Genomic DNA, 18,309 nt, shown 5'->3' on the forward strand with positions numbered 1-18,309 from the left:
GCTTGTTGGAATGAATATTTTCATTGTTTACAGGCTGGAAGCTGTGAGGTTGTGTCAGCTTGTGAACAAAGCAGGCCTCTGTGTAGTCATCAGCCTTGACAATCAGCAACAAGCCGGTCAGTTTTCCAGGAACAGCAGCAGACATCTGACAGCTGCTGCATGTGTATGAAAATGAGCAAATGGAAAAATGTATATTCCTATCATCCCATCTGTTGTTGGTTTCAAAAGGATGTCATATTAAAAAAAAGTAAACTTTTTTTTCTACACCAGCAGACACATCCTTGTATCAGAGATATGGGGCAGCTTCAGTGCAGGTGACTTAAAGGTATGTGCACATGACATTTTTGGGCTATAGGTCACATTCTACTCTCCAACAAGCAAACCATTTACAGAACTATAGGGATTTTTAAAATGGTACACATTATGCAACATCTTCACTTTCACCAGTCATTTGTAGCCTAATACAATACACTGATCTAGTTTCATAGAAAAGTCTGTACGCTACAAAAGCTGCATAATAACAATTTCCTGTTTTTCAAAACAAACAGTACTGTCACAGACAATAACCCCTTATGGCCATCAGCCATGACTTCATAACTATCAGAAGATGGTTATGAATCAGATGAGTTAGGCTTTTCATTTTCTAAGCAATTTTCTTAACTATGTGCTGCAACCGAGTTAGAATTTGTCTTCTAAATCCAGTATTATAAACAGTTTCATGGGTTAAGTATGTGTTGACATACTGTACACACAGTCATAATCTAAGTATGTGCCTATAATATACATATAAAACACTTGTCCTGATAAAATTATTTTTGGACTCCTAATGTCCCTGCAGCCTGTACAGAGCCTGTACTGAGACGCCCTCGAAGGCATCAATACAAGTGTCACTTCAGCTGTAATGACTGAAGAGGAGCTGATGGTTGTGACAGAAAATTCTGCTAGTTTTGTGGAAAAAGAATGCAAAAATCTCCCTTGTCACATTAGTGTACAGACAAATAAAAGAGTCAACACGAACAGCTTTTCTATTTGCGTCATTTATTAGTTGTACAATTATGAAAAATAATCATAAAAAAGACTGGAAGCCCAAGATTATTTACAATCTTTTTTTTTCTTCTGAAGTGAGGTCCCTCTTCTGAGTCACTGTTTTCTCAGCCTTTATTTTCTTAAATCACAGGGTATTTATTCACGATATGTTTAACTTTATAAGACATAGTCCTTTTCTGTCTTATGACAAACGTCAAAAATTACATACATACATACATACATATACATATAGACATATCTATATATATAGATATCTATAAAAGCACAAGTCATTCAAGTATCAAAATACAGACCGCTTGATTCATGTACAATATCATCTCATCATTGTTGTCGTCGTCACATTACTGTAGTCCTGATATTATCTCTCCCGATCCATAGCAGTGTGCAAAAGCAGAGAGGGACCAGGCTAATGGCTGGAGCGAGCTGAAGACAGTGTACCGTAGAGTTATCGTACTGGCCCGACATCGAACCACATTTACAACAGTTAAATCAGATCCACCTGACCATGTACCCATTTACACATCGGCCGACCAAAAAGTACCATTAACAGTCAAATGGACAGAAAGGACATGCTCTTGCCCATTGTTCTGTTCTGCAGCTAAAATCTACAGACATACCAGCCTGCATGGCAGGTTTGGTGAATAATTTTGTCTAGACGAACTGAACAAAAGGAGCAGGGAAGGAGAGAGTGAGCGCCTGATCCAGTTCCAGCATTCGGACACGTAATTGTCCAATAAAACAATAAAAACATACCAAAAAAGAGAGAGAACACTTTCAAATCAAATAAAAGCCACCCCCTGTTATATTATTAATATTATTATCGATATAAAACAGTCTTTGTAGTGTCAATTCCTCTGCCCTTTGGGTTTGGTTTGAGAGTTCCTCCCGTGCAAGGTTACATTGTCTATCACAGTTATATGCGTATTTTGCGGATGAGAAGTTGATGGTCATGAGGAGACGCTACAATGTGCACATACAGGACGAATAACCCAGGTGGGAGTGTGTGTACCTACAGTGTGAGGTCTCTGTCTGATAGTTTTTTACCTTTTGTAGCGCGACAAAAACATTATTGTTCCTTATCTCGGGCCACTAACTTCCCCCTTTAACTACTAGTTCTGCTTTCAAACATAGTGTGTGAATTTCCTCAAAGAGGAAACACTAACTCTCTCTGGGGGCTGGCCCTATAGATGTTGGTAGGCAAACATTTCATTGCTCAGGAATTTCCATGAAGCACAACTCACTCAACTGACTGGGACAACCGTAACTTTTATGACAGATGGGAAGCTCAATGGAGGTGCCTGTGTGTGTGTGTGTGTGTGTGTGTGTGTGTGTGTGTGTGTGTGTGTGTGTGTGTGTTGGCGCACGTGCAGTGAAGTCAAATGACCTCAGTGTGGTGAGCACCATCCAACCGGCGTTGTGATCTTGCTGCATGAGAAGTGGGTCACTTCCCCCCCAACAAAACACCCTACCCACAATGCAGCGGGGCTCATTCCTTCTTTCTTACTGTCTGGGAGTGGCCAGTGTTCAGCTATAGGGAAGGGACACAGACACACGCACACAAAGCAATGAGGTTAAAATAAATGTAAAAAACAAAAAACAAAACAACAACACTGGACTAATGGACATGGATCACCCCCCCCCCTCCCCCTCCACACACACATTCCCACAACCAACACAATGATTAACTTTTTTCCACCAGCAAACAAAAGGCAATGCTGACAAGATAAAAACATAGAAGGCATTTGTTGTGAAAGGAAAGAACAAAGACAGAAGGGGCAGAGGAAGGTACGCTTATTCTTATAGCTCAGGGATTTGGTAAAAGTGCTTAGTTAGTTAAACGTTAGTTCACTCCAGAAGAAGGATCAGGGCTAAATCCTGGTGCTCTGATTGATAGACAGCGGAAGGGCATGCCAGCAATAAGAAGGTTTTGGCCTGTCTATTCTGGACCACTAACATGCAGGTCCATAATAGCCCCTGCGCCCTATCCTGTTGGACTTTCTACCAACCCACCCAACTAAAAATAAGCCCCCAAAATGCTTACTTAATTTGCTCCAAAAAAGGACCTTATCACAGTGCTAGGATCATAGCCTCCTTTGGCTCAGCACAGACTGTGCTGACAGGGAAAAATATCCTCTCTCATTTAATCCTGTATAACCTCAACCTCCCTAAGTCCCACCGAACAGAAACTGTTCTGCCAAAGTCCGACTGACGTACTGAATCACGGAACCATTTTGTGCCTCAGTTTCCTGAGAACATTGTCCATTCAGGTTACAGGATGTGTAGCAGTGGTGTCCTCTTTGGGCTGCGTTGAATGGGATTTTTCTCAGAGATTGCTCGGGATAAGTCACATGGTCGTAAGATCAGAGTGAAAAAGCCTCAGAGTGGCCGTCGCCTAGTAGAGCAGGGGAAAGCACCAAGAAAAAGAAGAGCTTAAAGTCAATGGTGGGATGTTGAGGAAGAGGAATAAGGGAAGTATTGTACAGAGAGTTCAGGAAGCATTCAAGGTAAACGGAGAGGAGAGGAGAGTAACAGTGAAGGTGAGTGGCAGGCCGGTATGTGTGAGTGATACCAGCAGGAAGAAGAGGGTCCATACAGTGGAAGCATTGCACTACTAGTCTACTAACAAGTGTAGAAGTGGTGGTGGTTTAGCACGAGGGACGAGCAAAGCACTCTTGTTAAAAACTAAAAATTCAGGATGCGGAGACAAGTGATGTCTTAAGGTGAAACGGGGGAGGGCAGCAAGGGGGGAGAGGGAGAGAGGGGGGGTGGAGTTACAGTGAAAGGCACACAGAAGGAGTGGAAGGGAAGGAAGAAAGGTGTGAGACCAGATCCACAGGTCAGAGGTCAGGAGGAGGAAGAGGGGTCCACTCAGAATATGGTGGTCTCGTACTTAGTGCTGATCGTGCGCTTGGATTCCTTGGGGTCCACCAGCCACGTGGCGCTGCCCTGGGACTGGGAATCCCCCTCCTGTTCCACCAAATCCCCCTGTAAACAAAAAAACAGGAGGGCAAACCCATATGATGCAGCTGGTTTAGATGGTAATTAAAAATACAGTCAAATATAGTTATGTTCACCATAGGGGAATATTTTTTATAATACTGTACATAAGACATTGTACAGAACACTTACTCCTCATAACTGTTGTTCAACTAAAATATACTGCGCCATTAACAAACTATTAAATTATTTTAATCTAGTCATAGACTTTACTTTATATTTTTTTAAACATTAAATCTAGTTTGAACTCTGTCAATTCTGTCTTTCAAAGTAATACAAGTCACATCCAAACATTTTCCCGTTCATAAAATGTGAACTCTATAATTGACAATCTTTCAGTATGCCTATCCTGGAGCTTTCAACTATATCATATATTTCTACCGCTCTCACTTTGAAGACTTCTCGTCCATGTTGGCTTGAAAGTTAAACATTTTCTACACTTAACAATTTCTACGTGTGTGTGTGTGTGTGTGTGTGTGTGTGTGTGTGTGTGTGTGTGTGTGTGTGTGTGTGTGTGTGTGTGTGGTGAAAAATATCACCTTGATTTATGGACATTTAGGACATTGTACATATTCTCCACTGTTATAAACCATGCACTGACTAAACATTGCCTGTATGTATACCAAAACATCACTAGAGGGCGCCCTAATCAAAAGCAATATTCAAAGCATTGATAAGTCCACATGTAGCTTAGCGTAGTTGTGTATTTTTCCACAAACAATATAAAAACATACAATGAAAGCTAGAAAACTCACAAAGAAATAATAAAGACACAAATGGGGGATTACGGGGATCTTAGTGCAGTGAGAGGAAGACATTATTTAATAAAGGAGGGAAGAAGGAAGAAAGGCTATGAACGGACAGAATGAGACAAGGATGGAAAGAGGCAGCACCTGGGCAGCAGGGCTCTGGGAGCGCAGTGGTAGGAGGGAGGGGTGGTGGGTGGTGCAGGTGTAACAGTAACAACAGCGACTGTCAAGAGGAGGAGAGTCCTGGGAGAGTATGACACCGCCAGTAGGAGAGAGAGAGCGAGAGAAGAAGAATAAGACAGTGAGAACAAAAGAGGAGAAATAATAAGACAAAGAATAAAGAAAAGGGTGCACGACAGGGAGAGAAATGGATACAGATTTGCGTAGCATGAGACGGGAGGAGTCTGATGAGACTGTGGGGTTACACTGGGCAGCTTGTGGGTGTGTGAGAGTTGTGGAAAATGTGAGGCAGGGCCTTCTCGAAGAAGAGTGTTGATTTAATAAAAAGGTTGGACATGTCGATATCAAAATACAAAAAGGTGAGGGAAACGCAGGCAGACGAACACAGACAGAGAGAGACATTAAACATCACATTCTCACAGCAGGGTAATGTCCAGCTCACTTCAGAGATGTGTGAATGGTCACTGGAGTGTTGTTTCCTCATTCACATTCAGCACCAGCTTGATTCTTAATGATTTAAGGCTAATGGCCAGATGAACATCAGCACAGTCTAATCACAACTGAGGAGACTGCAGAGTGATACAAAATGATCCAAAGATTTAATAAGATCCAAAGCGTTCTGAGTGTTTGAGTCCAAACAGCTCAACTTAGGTTTCTGCAGATGTGGCATCATTTCACAGGATGAAAGGATGACGCAGTGATGTATGATGGTTTAACATAGAATGGGGGCTTCTGGCACGACTCCCACCTTTGTTCAAAAGGTGCGTGGACAAGTGGACAAGAAGTCTGAAGAGGTCCAAACTTCACCGACAAGTAGTAGTACTATAAAGAAAAACTTTTGTCGAAAGTTTGCGAAGACAACGTGTTTCAGCTTGTGGCATTTATCAGGGTCCGTGGGCTACAACCTAAGCCTACTTTCTTTAGCATATATTTGTTTGAATAATGCTAAATCTGTGCCTTAAAGAACATGCTAACATTGCTACTGGCAGTTCCCGTTTGCAAAGTTCTCTCGGATGTAAATACAACTATCCCAGAATTACTTAAATAATAAAAATAAAAAAAAGCTACGATTCTCGGGAAAATTTAGGAGTTAAAAGATGCATCTTTTCTCCATGATAATCAGACTTTTGAATGCTTACATCGGGAGATAATCATGTCCTTAGGAAGTATAAGTCTTTCTGAATATAAAATACATCCATAATGGCTGTGAGTTCAAAATCAGTGGGCCAGACTGCAATTACTAGCTTCCTGTTGTTTTTATACCACCAGCCTTAACCTGTCCCATGTGTGCAATTCAGAGCACAAGCATGCTGCTAAATGGCAAAGTGCATTTTAAGTGTCAGGAAAAGACCCTTTAACTTCAGTAGCAGAACTTATACTTAGTGCTTGTGCCTCCATTAAAGTGTTAGGTGTTCATACGTCCATATGAAGCAGTACTCGATATGGCATTACAATGTGTTTGGCGTCCAACTAACCCCTGATTTCCGTACACTGCCTCTTGGTCTGGGTACAGGTCTGCTGGACTTGGTCTCGATCACGTCTGAACCGGGCCCCACTGGGAGGTTCTGGTGCTGTTTGGTCCTCTGGGCCTGCAGAGCCAGCTGATAGGCTACCTCAAATGCCTGGCCCAGCGTCAGGATGATCTCATAGGTCAGGTTCTGGATTTTAATAGGAAAAAGAAAAGAGGCAGAACAGGCAGCCATTTTTTAGTATTCTGGACCACCAAGTCTCCGCGCACGGAGAGAACAAACACTGTACAGAATAACAAAATAACACAACACTGTGGTGATAGCTTGCAGTGAGACGGCAAAAAATATCTATCCGAACAAAGTTTTATTTTTCCCCGAAACTTCTTCAAAAACAAATGGAATAGCAAGAAGAAATGTAGCGCGGTATTCTCTGGAGTATTTTGCAGCAACAAGCAGCTCCCCTCAGTAGCTGAACTGGATACTACTGCTGCTGCTGCACTCTATTGTTCTATTGACTGCCTACAAAGACGAAAGCAGCACCTCAGAATAAAGACCAGAGGAGTAGAGCTTCACACTACACGCCTCGGGAGGCTGAAAAAGTTAACATATGACGACGGTAAACCGACACCAAGTTCTGAAATCATCCGTACCTACATCGATGAGGAATGTGCACTATGCGTGTACTGTAGGTCGTCTGCTATAATGAACTCCACAATGTGAATGTTGCCTGACCCTATGTGCGCAATGTTCCCTCTTTGTGTGGTGCTGAGGATGGTGGAGGCTGATAGCAGCAGTACGGTAAATGTGCTTCAGAATAACGGATGACATCTCATGACTGCTAGGGCCTTTGGTGGTTATCTAACAGCTTAAGTCCCACAACGTTTTTTCTGGAGGGAGTGTTTCCTCAACAAAAAAAAATTGTTGAGCCCCATGAGGAAGATTGTTATTTTTGACATTAGGCTTAAGAAATAAAATGTACTTGACTTGAAGCCGAGCCTTATTAGGCTGACTTTAGCCTGGAATGACCCCAGCTGCTTTATGACTTGCAGGACTGCGGGATTATGATCAGATATCGAAAGGGAGACAGAGTGTGTAATGGCTAGTTATCGAGGCCGGAGAGGCACTGTGCCATCAACTGAAGTGTGACATCTTAAAAGAGAAGGGCAAGTCTAGAAATAATAATGCTGACCTGACCTCTCACATACCCTCAGTGTAAATAACGAGGGGTTGATGTTGGAGGAATTAAAAAAAATTGACAATTTGAGAAAAGTTTTCAATGCTTGAAGTTTTCCTTCTAGTTTTTCAGTTGAACACTGATCATGCCTACCACGTCTACTGTGCTGAACACATGGCAGTAGTGGTGGCTGGTCTGCAGGTCCTTGGTGATGTAGGCGAACGTGCACAAGTCCTCCGGGTCCTGGGCCGCACATGAGATGTTGCGGATCTCGTGCTCCGCGATGATGTTCTGCACAGATAAACAGAAGGTGGCACAAGGTTCACTATATGGGGAGATCCAGACTATAAATAACCCCTCTGTAAAAAGGTTCTGATGTGTTGGTGTTATCAAAAAAACACAATGTCAACCTATGTCACACAGAAGTTTAATACTAGGGAGTGGTGCAAATGAAAAACCTGATTTATATAAGTGATAAGAGACAGGCAGTAAAAGAGGTGAGACATTGGGGCATGAATTGTGTTTCATAGCCATCGCAGTGAAGTGCATCGATACCAAGCAATGCCATGCTGACCTTCAAAGGCAACCTTTCAAATAATTTTTTATCAAATAAATGTCAATACGGGCAGACTTGCTGCCTCTAAGGGAAATAATAACATGAAGAAATCTAACATGCTTAGGCATGAAATTAAAATGTTGGGTCTGGTAAAAAAAAAAATATCACGCACACCGTCTCCAAATAGCAGGACAAAATAATAGTACTGTTGTTTGACACTGAAACATGAGTCAAAAGAGCAGCAGGGTTGATCAGTGAACTTTTACACCAAACACGGCTGTGTACGTGCGTGTGTGTGCGTGCGTGCGGCTCACCTTATTGGCTGCGTCAATGAACTTCACACCCTTGTAGGTGATGGAGAGGATGATGGTGGGGACTTTTCTCATTTGTTCCGTTGACCTCTGGAAAAAACAAAAGGTAGACTGATAGGACGTTAAGGGGAATTATGGTTCATTTATACTACAATTATGTTTAATCTTTTTTTTAAAGGCAATATGCACATTAACTAACATAAACACCAAGAGGACATTTTTTTAATGTGCCAGATTTAACCCTACAGCCATTTTCCAACACATTAGCACAAAACAAGAGCAGATGAGCATAGACAAATACAAAAACACAACCAGTATTCCAGACCATGACAGCTGTCCCTGGGATGTTGATGTCATGTGAAAACATGACACATTATGAACATAATGTATTTAGAGATGAAACTGGTTTGCATACCCGCATTTTGGCACATGCGTCCTGCGTGGATTCTGTACCCCGCAGATCCTTAATAAGCATGGACCCAAGGTACTACAACGGAACAGGAGAGAGAGAGAGGAACTCAGTGTTAGTGTCTATGTACATGTTCAATTGAAGGGCACATCACATATGAAAGAGAAAAAAGCATGGCCATACACTGGCTTCATAGGCGCAGCATTCGAAGATGAGTTTCTCCGGTTGATGTTGCCAGTTCTGGACCGGAGCGTACGGTGCTGCCAGGCTGGGCGGCCGGAGGGTCAGACGGGGCTCTCGATGCCGTTCTTCATGCCGTTCCTGGAAGAAGAAAAAAAAAAGTGTTATTTATTATTATGAAGCTGGCAGAGGCCCAAGGTAATCTCCAGATCACATAAATTCACCCTTGGGATATAATTCACTGGCGCAGATGAATCTAAAAACGTACGTGTGATCTGTGCCGTTCACTGCGATGTCTTTGGGTAACGTCATAGGCAACGTCATAATCGCTTTCGGGCCCTTTTTTCCTCCCGGCCTCCGCTACTGGCAGCAGAGGGTCCATGGAGCGGCCTGTGTAGGAGTCCATGTGACTAAGGGGAGATGAGGTCTGCGAGCCAGGCAGGTCTTGGCACTGAAGAAAGAAAGAAAGAAAGAAAGAAAGAAAGAAAGAAAGAAAGAAAGAAAGAAAGAAAGAAAGAAAGAAAGAAAGAAAGAAAGAAAGAAAGAAAGAAAGAGAGCGCGCGCGAGAGAGAGAGAGAGAGAGAGAGAAAGAAAGATAGAAAGAGAGAGAGAGCGAGCGAGCGAGCGAGAGAGAGAGAGAGAGAGAGAGAGAGAGAGAGACGGACACAGTTAGTTAGTCATCAACCGTGTTCAAGCCAAACAGTGATGGTTCTTAAAAGGTGGAGTCAGTGGTTCAAAATCAGTGAATATCCCCTATATATATATATATATATATATATATATATATATATATATATACACATATACATATGATAGCTACTGTGGGCGCCTTTTGTTGATATTCCCCTTGTTAACATACCAATTTAGAGAGCCTAGGCTGTGAATTCACACCATGATTTTCTTTCAGCGCACATTCAATATGGACAGGTAGCGGAGGAGATATTCACTGTTTTTTTTTTTAGTGATTTTGACATCAAGCTCTCTCATTCATCCCTTCACATGGTAATTGTCGTTTCATAGTACGTGAAGAAAACAGCAGGTGAGCGTAAACTATAAGTCCTCACCCTGATCTGAGACAAACGAGGAGGCTTGACTGGAGGCTCCTCATAGGGTCGCTCCGCTAACGAAGCAATGATGCGTTTCCTGTGACCGAGTAGGGAGATCTTTAGCACCTGGAGGAAAGAGGAAATCATCTTTTGAACATGAAAGTCAGAGGTATACCAAGGAACATCAGACAGTCTGCTAGCCTATGACCAAGGAATTTACTCTAGGTTAAAATCAACCTAAATATTACAGGTTTGTTATCTGACATTTAATCATTTAACCCACTGAAGCTTTAGCAACATCTTGCCCAAATTCAACAGCAAAGCTCTGAGTATTCACCCTAGAACTCTGTGTTCCTTTCTCCCCGTCTCTGAAATGCCCCTGAACTTTCTTTTGACACATTGTAGAAACTCATTTCACCCTCCGACACCCTCCGAGTATTCCCCGTACACCACCGTGACTCACATTGACAATCTCCAGCTCCCACAGGTTCTTGACACAGTCCAGGGAGCGGTAGCCGCTGGCCAGGAAGTTGTGCAGGTATTCGTTCAGGCCCAGGTTCTCCAGCCAAGAGGACAGGGAGCTGCTGCCGTCACAGCCAAGCGCTTTCAGCTGAGGAAGAGGTTTATTATCATTCGCTGATGCTTTAAGGGCCCCCGGGACAACCAATGGGACTAAGTTTGACTTTCTGAAATAACTTGTTACACTAAGTCCATATATATACGGTATGTATTCGTACATGACAGGGAGGAGCTGACAGACTAAATGTTACATTCAATTACAGGTTACAAAACTCCATTACAAGTTACATTTTACAAACGTTGCATTCAAAAGTGTAAGTGTCAGTCTTATCAGCTAAATCAACAAAAATATATATAAGCTGTACTTAAAGCACTAAAAGTTAAAGTACTCATTCTGCCGAGAGATGGCCCCCATGACTGATTTATCATTATATAGTACACATACACAAGTACAAGCACCTCAGAATTGTACTTGAGTGTGGTACTTAGGGTACATTTAGTTGGTTCCTTTCCAACACTGCACTCCTACCTTCGTGTTAAAATGAGATTAGCACCTTGTGTTCTAACATCAGGTCCTACTGTGCTGACATAAGTGCTGAAGTAGTAATCAATGATTTGTCACCTTGGGTAACGAACGCGCTGCGTGCAGGATCTTCTTTCTGTGGCTTGGGTCCTGGATCCCGATCTCCCTCAAGTCCTGGTCCTCCATGACATTGTTCCCCTGTAGAACAAAAATAAACATTAGCTTTTCTAAAGGCAATAACTGGCAACAATATTGTAGTCAATGCTCATAATTGCAATGTACAAGAGAAGAAAAATTGAGGGATTAATTTGAGGCAAAACATGTTTGCATCAGAGCTTTAAAGAGTCCCATGAATAAAAACAGACTGTTTTGTAACCAAGGTGCCAGCTACTACAAGTCTCCCATGAAAAGAGTCTATGCGGCAGGTTGAGTATTGATCTTAAGTAATGCTACCATTGTGAAAAAAAGGTCAATGACTCTTAAGGGAGATCTAGAAAGGCCTCCCTGGGACCCGACCTACTGACTGTATTCAGGAGGGCCCTGTCCATTAACCTGTAAATGAGATATTGGTGTGTGGGGGGGAGGGGACTGACGGGGATGTGTGTGAATAATGGTTAAACCACGTCTTTGGTTACACACAGTACGATCCTTGGGACCGTGTGGCAGGTAATGGATAATGGAGAAATCAATCAATGTCAGAACTGCATAGTGGTCAGCAATATGAGATGGGGGGGTAGAATACCAGCGCATCGATAGCTGACTGTAACTGATGGCTGCAGCAGAAAATCAAATCAAAACAACCCAATGTGTAAAACCCCACCTTGCACATCAACTATTAGCAGTGAATCTCATGCGCGAATGTATTATGATGCTGCCTCGGAAGAAAACTGTAACCAGGGCACACGTAGATGACTCCTCAATAATATGAACGTCAAGTTAACCCTATGGTGCTAACACACACACGCACACAGCAGTAATGGGGATAGAAGAGCGGCTGTCTGCAGGTAACATTTCACAAATTTGTCTGTTTTACATGCAGACACTTCGGATGCAAACAAGGTGTGGAAAGGAGCAGCAGAGGGGAGGAGTGGGCTCGCAAGCGAGGGTAAAAACTGCAGAGTTATCCGCGTAATAATGCTTGTAGAATCACAATGTTCATCCCGGTTCTGCTGATTAAGCCACTGATGTACGGTTCTAACAATGATAGGACATTCATGGTGAGCAAGCTAACACAAGCAGTTTGGGAATTTTGAAAAAGATACGGAAAGAAATAAAGAAAGACTATTGCAAACGGTCGTTCCCCACTAGACCAATCAAGTAGTCTAGTATCCAAAACCGGGGGAAAGTGACAGTTGTCAGAGTAAGATTGGATTAGGAACATAAAGTATATTCTCCTTGTTAGACAAACAAGGTAAGAAAGAAGGTAAAAATAAAAGTGAAGGGAAAAGTGAGTGCTCTCTAGGTGAAGCGCAGGCCTCGTTACAGCTCATATTGAGCTAAAAACATCATGACGCACAAAACTCTTTTCCCTTTCTTAATGCCTCGCACTAAACCGACAACTCAAAGCCCATTATCTCTGAGCAGCAACACGCCGCTCCTTCACTGCCTCTCCAGCGGAGGATTGAAACTATTTGGAGAGCTGGGTGGATAATAACTCTTTCACAGCGCATGGATCATTGTATTACTGTCCCACTGGAGATACAGTGATAGGCGGCTCTTTGGGAGGAGGTATATATAGGACCAATATAGGCTGAAGATACAGTCTTTGTTCAATTTCATAGTTTGTTCTCTCAAACAGGCTGTCGCAAGACCAGAACGGCCTGTTAAAATATGCCTAGGAGGAGACTGGGAAAGTATGGGTGCAAAAGTGATACAACCATGTTTTTAATGAACCGTCTATCCCATGTAGTTCCCGAACAAATGTTTTTCAAGCTGCTAAATGTACAGTACATCACCAACATTCCCCCCCAACGGAAAAATCTATTAATCCATTCCCAATCCTTTAGCCGCTAATGCACCAAGCCATTACTGAATATCCAATTTGTCTGCAGGCTTTAGTTGCATCGACTCTTTCCAACCTAACCAATTTGCATTTATTTACTGGCAGAAAGTAACAATGGAGGACAGATAAAAGGGGAGATTTAGAAGAAAGGAAACAGTTGAATGGAGACTGCACATATGCATCGCAGATCTTTATCTCACCTTGGTGCAACTTTTGGATGGAAACAAACTTTGTTTATTTATCTATCTATCTATCTATCTATCTATCTATCTATCTATCTATCTATCTATCTATCTATCTATCTATCTATCTATCTATCTATCTATCTATCTATCTATCTATCTATCCTTTCCCACTGACTTGAAACCTAAAGTTAATGTGTTGTTCTCTCGCTGGCTCTGCGACTGCAAGCTTCAGAGAAACGTTGTGTCCCTGCATAAGCGCATCAGTGACCGCTTTGAATACAAACTAACTCAGCACTTCTGACCCGGTCCCACCTGACGGTACAGCCAGCACAAGCCGTGCTCTGAAGTAGATATGAGAGAAAAACTACGACGTTTGGTTTTGGACAAGTGTTACCACTCGTCAGTGCCAGGCTCAGGCTGGAGAAGTGAATGGCCCGTCTCATCGGGACATTTGCTCCGCCAATCGATAAAGAGCATCTAATTGCTTTCAGAAGAGGCTTTGCTTCTGCTTCGGTGTGTCGCCACAATACAATCACTGCTGTTATTGATCCAATTCTAGCTCGAGGCCTGCAGGGTAGACAGAGACCACACACAGCAGTCTGACTGGCAGAAAAAAAAACTGTTTAATTGGTGATCTCACTGCATGTTGACTACAACTGACAGGCTGTGTTCTCAACCCCTCGTTTTTCCATTTGAAGGTGGCAGAGATAAGCCTTTTTTTTTATCCACACACATTTTACTTGTTGACTGTCTATTATTGTAACAGCTAAACTATGGAGGATGTACCATGGCTGTATTGATTCCCTTGCAATGGTGCATATTTGTGTGGGTTTGTGATCATAAGATCTGACAAACTAGATCAACATATTCTTCCTAATTTATTTATTAAAATGTTGTGCCTCCATAAATCCATGCCTCAAGGCTAAGCAATACAGTAAAAGAAAAAATATCTATCTGGTAATAAGGCCAACAGTGAAACAGCTTGTTCCTGTACTACCATACCTCTATGCTTTAGAGCACATTAAGTAAGGGTAAGTCTCTTTTCCATTTGAGACCAAATTATGAATCTGAAAAAAAAGAAAGGTCACCATTCATTGAGGGGAGGGGACATCCTATTTAAAAAAGATCACAGCTTTTGTCCTTAACCCTCTAGTGATTGCAGGAAACCAAGCGATCTGTAAGCCGTGTTGAAAGATAGAAAACTTCAGAGCCTTCCGCTTCGAAAAAAAAGAAGAGAATTCGGGGCTGACGAAGGAGAGTGTGAAAGACTCAAAGACAGTAGGAGGATTAAACCTCGAGAGTAACTTCACAGACTTCAAACGCAGAATTTAACATTGACGTTGACGACACTGGGTGAAAAGAAGTAATCCTCTATTCTCAGGTTATGTAAAGTAGATTATAGATTATTCATGCAGGTATCACTGAATACTGAAGGGTTGTGTTCAGCTTGCAAATGCTGTTATGTATTTCTTTGAGGTAGTTGCCCTTAAGTTTATTAATTTCTTCAGCCTGTTCAGGCTCTGGAGATCTTGCGCTTTATCCGCGGGCAAAATTGTCCTCCTTTTAGGCAAGAGAAGAACATCTGCTGGATCATGAAAACTCATTTGAAGGTACAACCTGCTGCTGGATAAAAGGTAACAAAAAGAAAGAAAATATCTTGCATGGGGAACACTATGACTTAGTAAGTGCTAAGGGCATAAATATGCTATTGCTTTGTAAATGAAAATGCCATTGGCAGGATTTCAACACAGGTGGCTTAACGTTATGTTCATTTGCAGCTACAATTACTCAAACTAGCAGGTGGCAAAGTAACACGCAATCCGCAGATTTGTCAAACATGTGATGTCTGGCACAGGCAATCTAATTCAGCATGTGTCGTCCTATTTGTCCCCTTCACAAACTCTATGCCTGTCCTCAGAGGGGTCACCCTGCCGTTGTAAAATGTAGTTGTTCCTATTCAGTATTGAGTCTGCAACAGAAATTGTGGCTCAAAATATATATTTTTTTAATAGTTATAACATTGGTGCTTATGTGTTTGAAATGGAAAACTTTTTTACTAAATGGCTCAACAAAACCCAGGAAATAATCTGGTGTGCATTGAATTGGAGAAGGAAAGAGTTTTTTGTCTCAGCGCATACGATGGCTGTCTCATTTCCAAAATACCAGCTGGGTTGCCTCATTCTCTCCTCCAGCCAGTCGTCATCACTGGCAAAAAAAAGCAACGGAGCCAACTCTTAGTGGCGTCACACGCTGTGGGCTCTATAAAACTTGTCGGCTTGGCAACAACCTCCCATTACTCAGTGAGACCCCGCTCCGTTCTGGCTGGGGCGGCAGCTGTTTCTCGGGCAGGCGGCCTTAACCCCTAACTAAAAGTGAGAGGTTAGACAGCGGCCTCCTAAGCTGGAGACTGAGAGCCTGAGAGTGCAGCACACACCTGATCCAACACGCAACCAGGTGGAAAGATATCAAGGTTGCTGTGTACACAAAATGTTTGACAGCACGTATCAAAGTACATATTGTCTAGTTGAATGGGCTTGGAAACCTAAAATAAATGCTCTACCTAATAGCCTATTACAAGAATGAGACTGTCATTGTAACAATAAGTGCATATTGTGAATTTCATGAGGCATTTGATGTGATGTGTTTTACCAAATAATGTGCTGAATCCACCCTGAATGAACGCTTCCTATAATAACAATGCAATAAGTCAGAGTCATGATAAAGTGGGTGGCGGTTGTTGCAGAATTTTCAGCTAATTGAACCTCAGACCAAGCTAATGGGATCAGCTCACTGCTAATGGAGGTTGGCACCAATTGGATTAATGCTCAAAGAGACAAACGCTGGAGTTAAGTGGGAGTCAGTGGTGAAAGACACAACACAAGAAAGTGGACACAAAAGTCAAGAGCATTATGATCCACTAAGGTCAATTAGGACATAACTTAAAGGTACACTGTGTTTGTTTGTTTGTAACCTTTATTTAACCTCGAAAGATCAATTGAGGGGTGACCCTCTTTTACAATGACGTCGAGTAAACTTTGGGCGTGTTATAGAAGTGGTCATTTTCTCAGATATATTCTCATAACTGAATAAAAAAAAACTTTCCTCACAGAAAAAAATGGATCATTGGAATACTGTTTGAAGTTACAAAAGCTACCCGAAAACTTTGGATTTATGATGGTAGAATTATTTAATACACGTCAAGTAAATACTGTATGTTTCATAAACTTACTGCAGGCCTCGCAAATGTAAACAAACTCCCCCTCCCCCCTGAAGCTGGATAGGGCACCTTTCAAAAAGAGAAGTCAAGTACTCACCATGTAGTGCAGGTCGTCAAAGCCGTTGAGGAGTAGTTTGCTCTCGTACTGCGGCATCCCCACATGCTCCAGCCAGTCTCCCACGGGCTGGTCCAGCAGCCGCTCCGCAGCACCTGCCGACAGGGGGAAACGCTTGAGCAGGGAGAAACCTTTGAGGCGGTAGCAGCGACACGAGGAGGACGAGACGTGACATTGCCACATCATTCTGGGCCAGCACAGCCGAGCGCACCAGCAGCAGGAGGCCGGCGGAGACAGTGTCCTCTGTGGACGGGCCGTCAGCTCCCGCCGGGCAGCGGGGGCCGAACCACAGTCAGACAAGATGGTGTTAAAGAACCCCTCGTCTCAGGGGCGGAGGAGGGGATGGAAGTGTTGGGGGAAAGCTGGTGGGAGATACCAGCTATTATCCAGTGAATGTCCTAGCTATGATAGTCAGCGAGGGACATGGGCAAAAATACATTTATCATTGACTAGATCCTGCCTCATTAAACACATCCAACTTGAAAAACAGTTCTGTCCAAAAACAAAAGCTTGCAGCTGATTTGGTCACATCCCCAGTTTTGCGTTGAGGAGAAACTCGGAGGGGGTCATATCAGTGATGGAATTCTTTCCATAAAGGGTAATGTGATTCAGCAGTTTGGAAAGTTCTTTGGAAACTTGAAGTCATGAAGCAGGAGACTGTTAATTACCAAACAGGCTCATCCCTGATGCGCAGACCCAACCTACTCAGCATATAGTCCTGTGAAACTGCCGACACCAGCTGAGATTGATTGAGAATAAAAGCCACACTGACAGCTGTCAGCAGCCTGAACCGCGAGGAGCCAAGGACAAATGACTGCCTCTACTCATGTGAACATAGGGTGGTTTCATTTGAACTAACTTTCAAAGCAAAGTTATCAGACACATATAATAGGTGCAGTTATCCTTGAACTCTTAGTTTGATTACTGCATCTCAACCACAGTTAAAACACATAAAGAAAGCTGGTTACTTACAATAGTAAACGCAAATCAAAACCTAAACATTAAAATGCATATTTTAAAGCATATTTTCCACTGCTTAATGACCTCATCACATCACTCAACCGCGTGTCCTAACCAATCCTGTTTTAGACGAGATTCCCACATCAATAATCCGTCATGTTCGGTCCCTCCAGAAGCTTGGAAATGTGTAAAGGGGGGAACAAATCCACTCAGTCTAGGATCCAATCAACTACTTCAAAGAGCACTTTGGTAATAGCTGGTCCTCAGAATGAACTCTTCTGCAGACACGGCTGTGGTAAAGCTGTCCCTCCAGCAGCAGTCACTTCTAACCGAGGGAGGGGAAGAAGAAAAAACCTCTTCAGTCCTCTTCAGTCCACTGAGATGCCGAGATGGAGTCGTGCTATTGTCCTGGCTGTTCATAATTCTGCTGCCTGCAAGTCCTCTCTCGTGCCTTACCCCCTCTCTCTCTCTCACACTCTCTGCACTCATTTCACTCAGCCCCTCCCTCCCTGTTTACCCCACTCTCCCTCTCTCTCTCTCTCTGAAACACTGCAGGTGGATGCGCTTTTTGTATGCAGGAACTACCGATTCATAAACGGACCATGGGACCTCACACCCCTCTTGGTACTTGCACTTTCTATTGGGAGTTTCGTCACCCGAATGCAGGAGT

General features: G+C 42.8%; 1 protein-coding gene across 8 annotated transcripts in view; it reads right to left on the reverse strand.

Annotated features, from left to right (window-relative positions):
- Positions 1 to 1,036: 1,036 nt before the first annotated feature.
- Positions 1,037 to 18,309, reverse strand: part of LOC307253251 (ankyrin repeat and SAM domain-containing protein 1A) — a gene marked incomplete at its 3' end in the record, with an annotated part of 62,520 nt that continues 45,247 nt past the window's right edge. For 4 of the 8 annotated variants that reach the window (XM_080031209.1, XM_080031208.1, XM_080031205.1 and 1 more), the window contains 11 exons: positions 16,662 to 16,774; positions 11,260 to 11,358; positions 10,582 to 10,728; positions 10,137 to 10,244; positions 9,341 to 9,523; positions 9,076 to 9,213; positions 8,899 to 8,970; positions 8,487 to 8,594; positions 7,770 to 7,907; positions 6,449 to 6,631; positions 3,916 to 4,032 (listed from right to left, as the gene is read on the reverse strand). In XM_080031209.1, coding sequence (XP_079887335.1) covers positions 3,916 to 4,032; positions 6,449 to 6,631; positions 7,770 to 7,907; positions 8,487 to 8,594; positions 8,899 to 8,970; positions 9,076 to 9,213; positions 9,341 to 9,523; positions 10,137 to 10,244; positions 10,582 to 10,728; positions 11,260 to 11,358; positions 16,662 to 16,774 — 1,406 coding nt within the window. Of the gene's footprint in view, positions 2,576 to 3,915; positions 4,033 to 6,448; positions 6,632 to 7,769; positions 7,908 to 8,486; positions 8,595 to 8,898; positions 8,971 to 9,075; positions 9,214 to 9,340; positions 9,524 to 10,136; positions 10,245 to 10,581; positions 10,729 to 11,259; positions 11,359 to 16,661; positions 16,775 to 18,309 lie in introns of those variants that run through there. The other 4 variants (XM_080031211.1, XM_080031210.1, XM_080031207.1 and 1 more) reach the window with 2 other exon arrangements.

Source organism: Ammodytes marinus (genome assembly GCF_949987685.1).
Source record: "Ammodytes marinus genome assembly, chromosome: 7".
Classification (NCBI taxonomy): domain Eukaryota; kingdom Metazoa; phylum Chordata; class Actinopteri; order Uranoscopiformes; family Ammodytidae; genus Ammodytes; species Ammodytes marinus.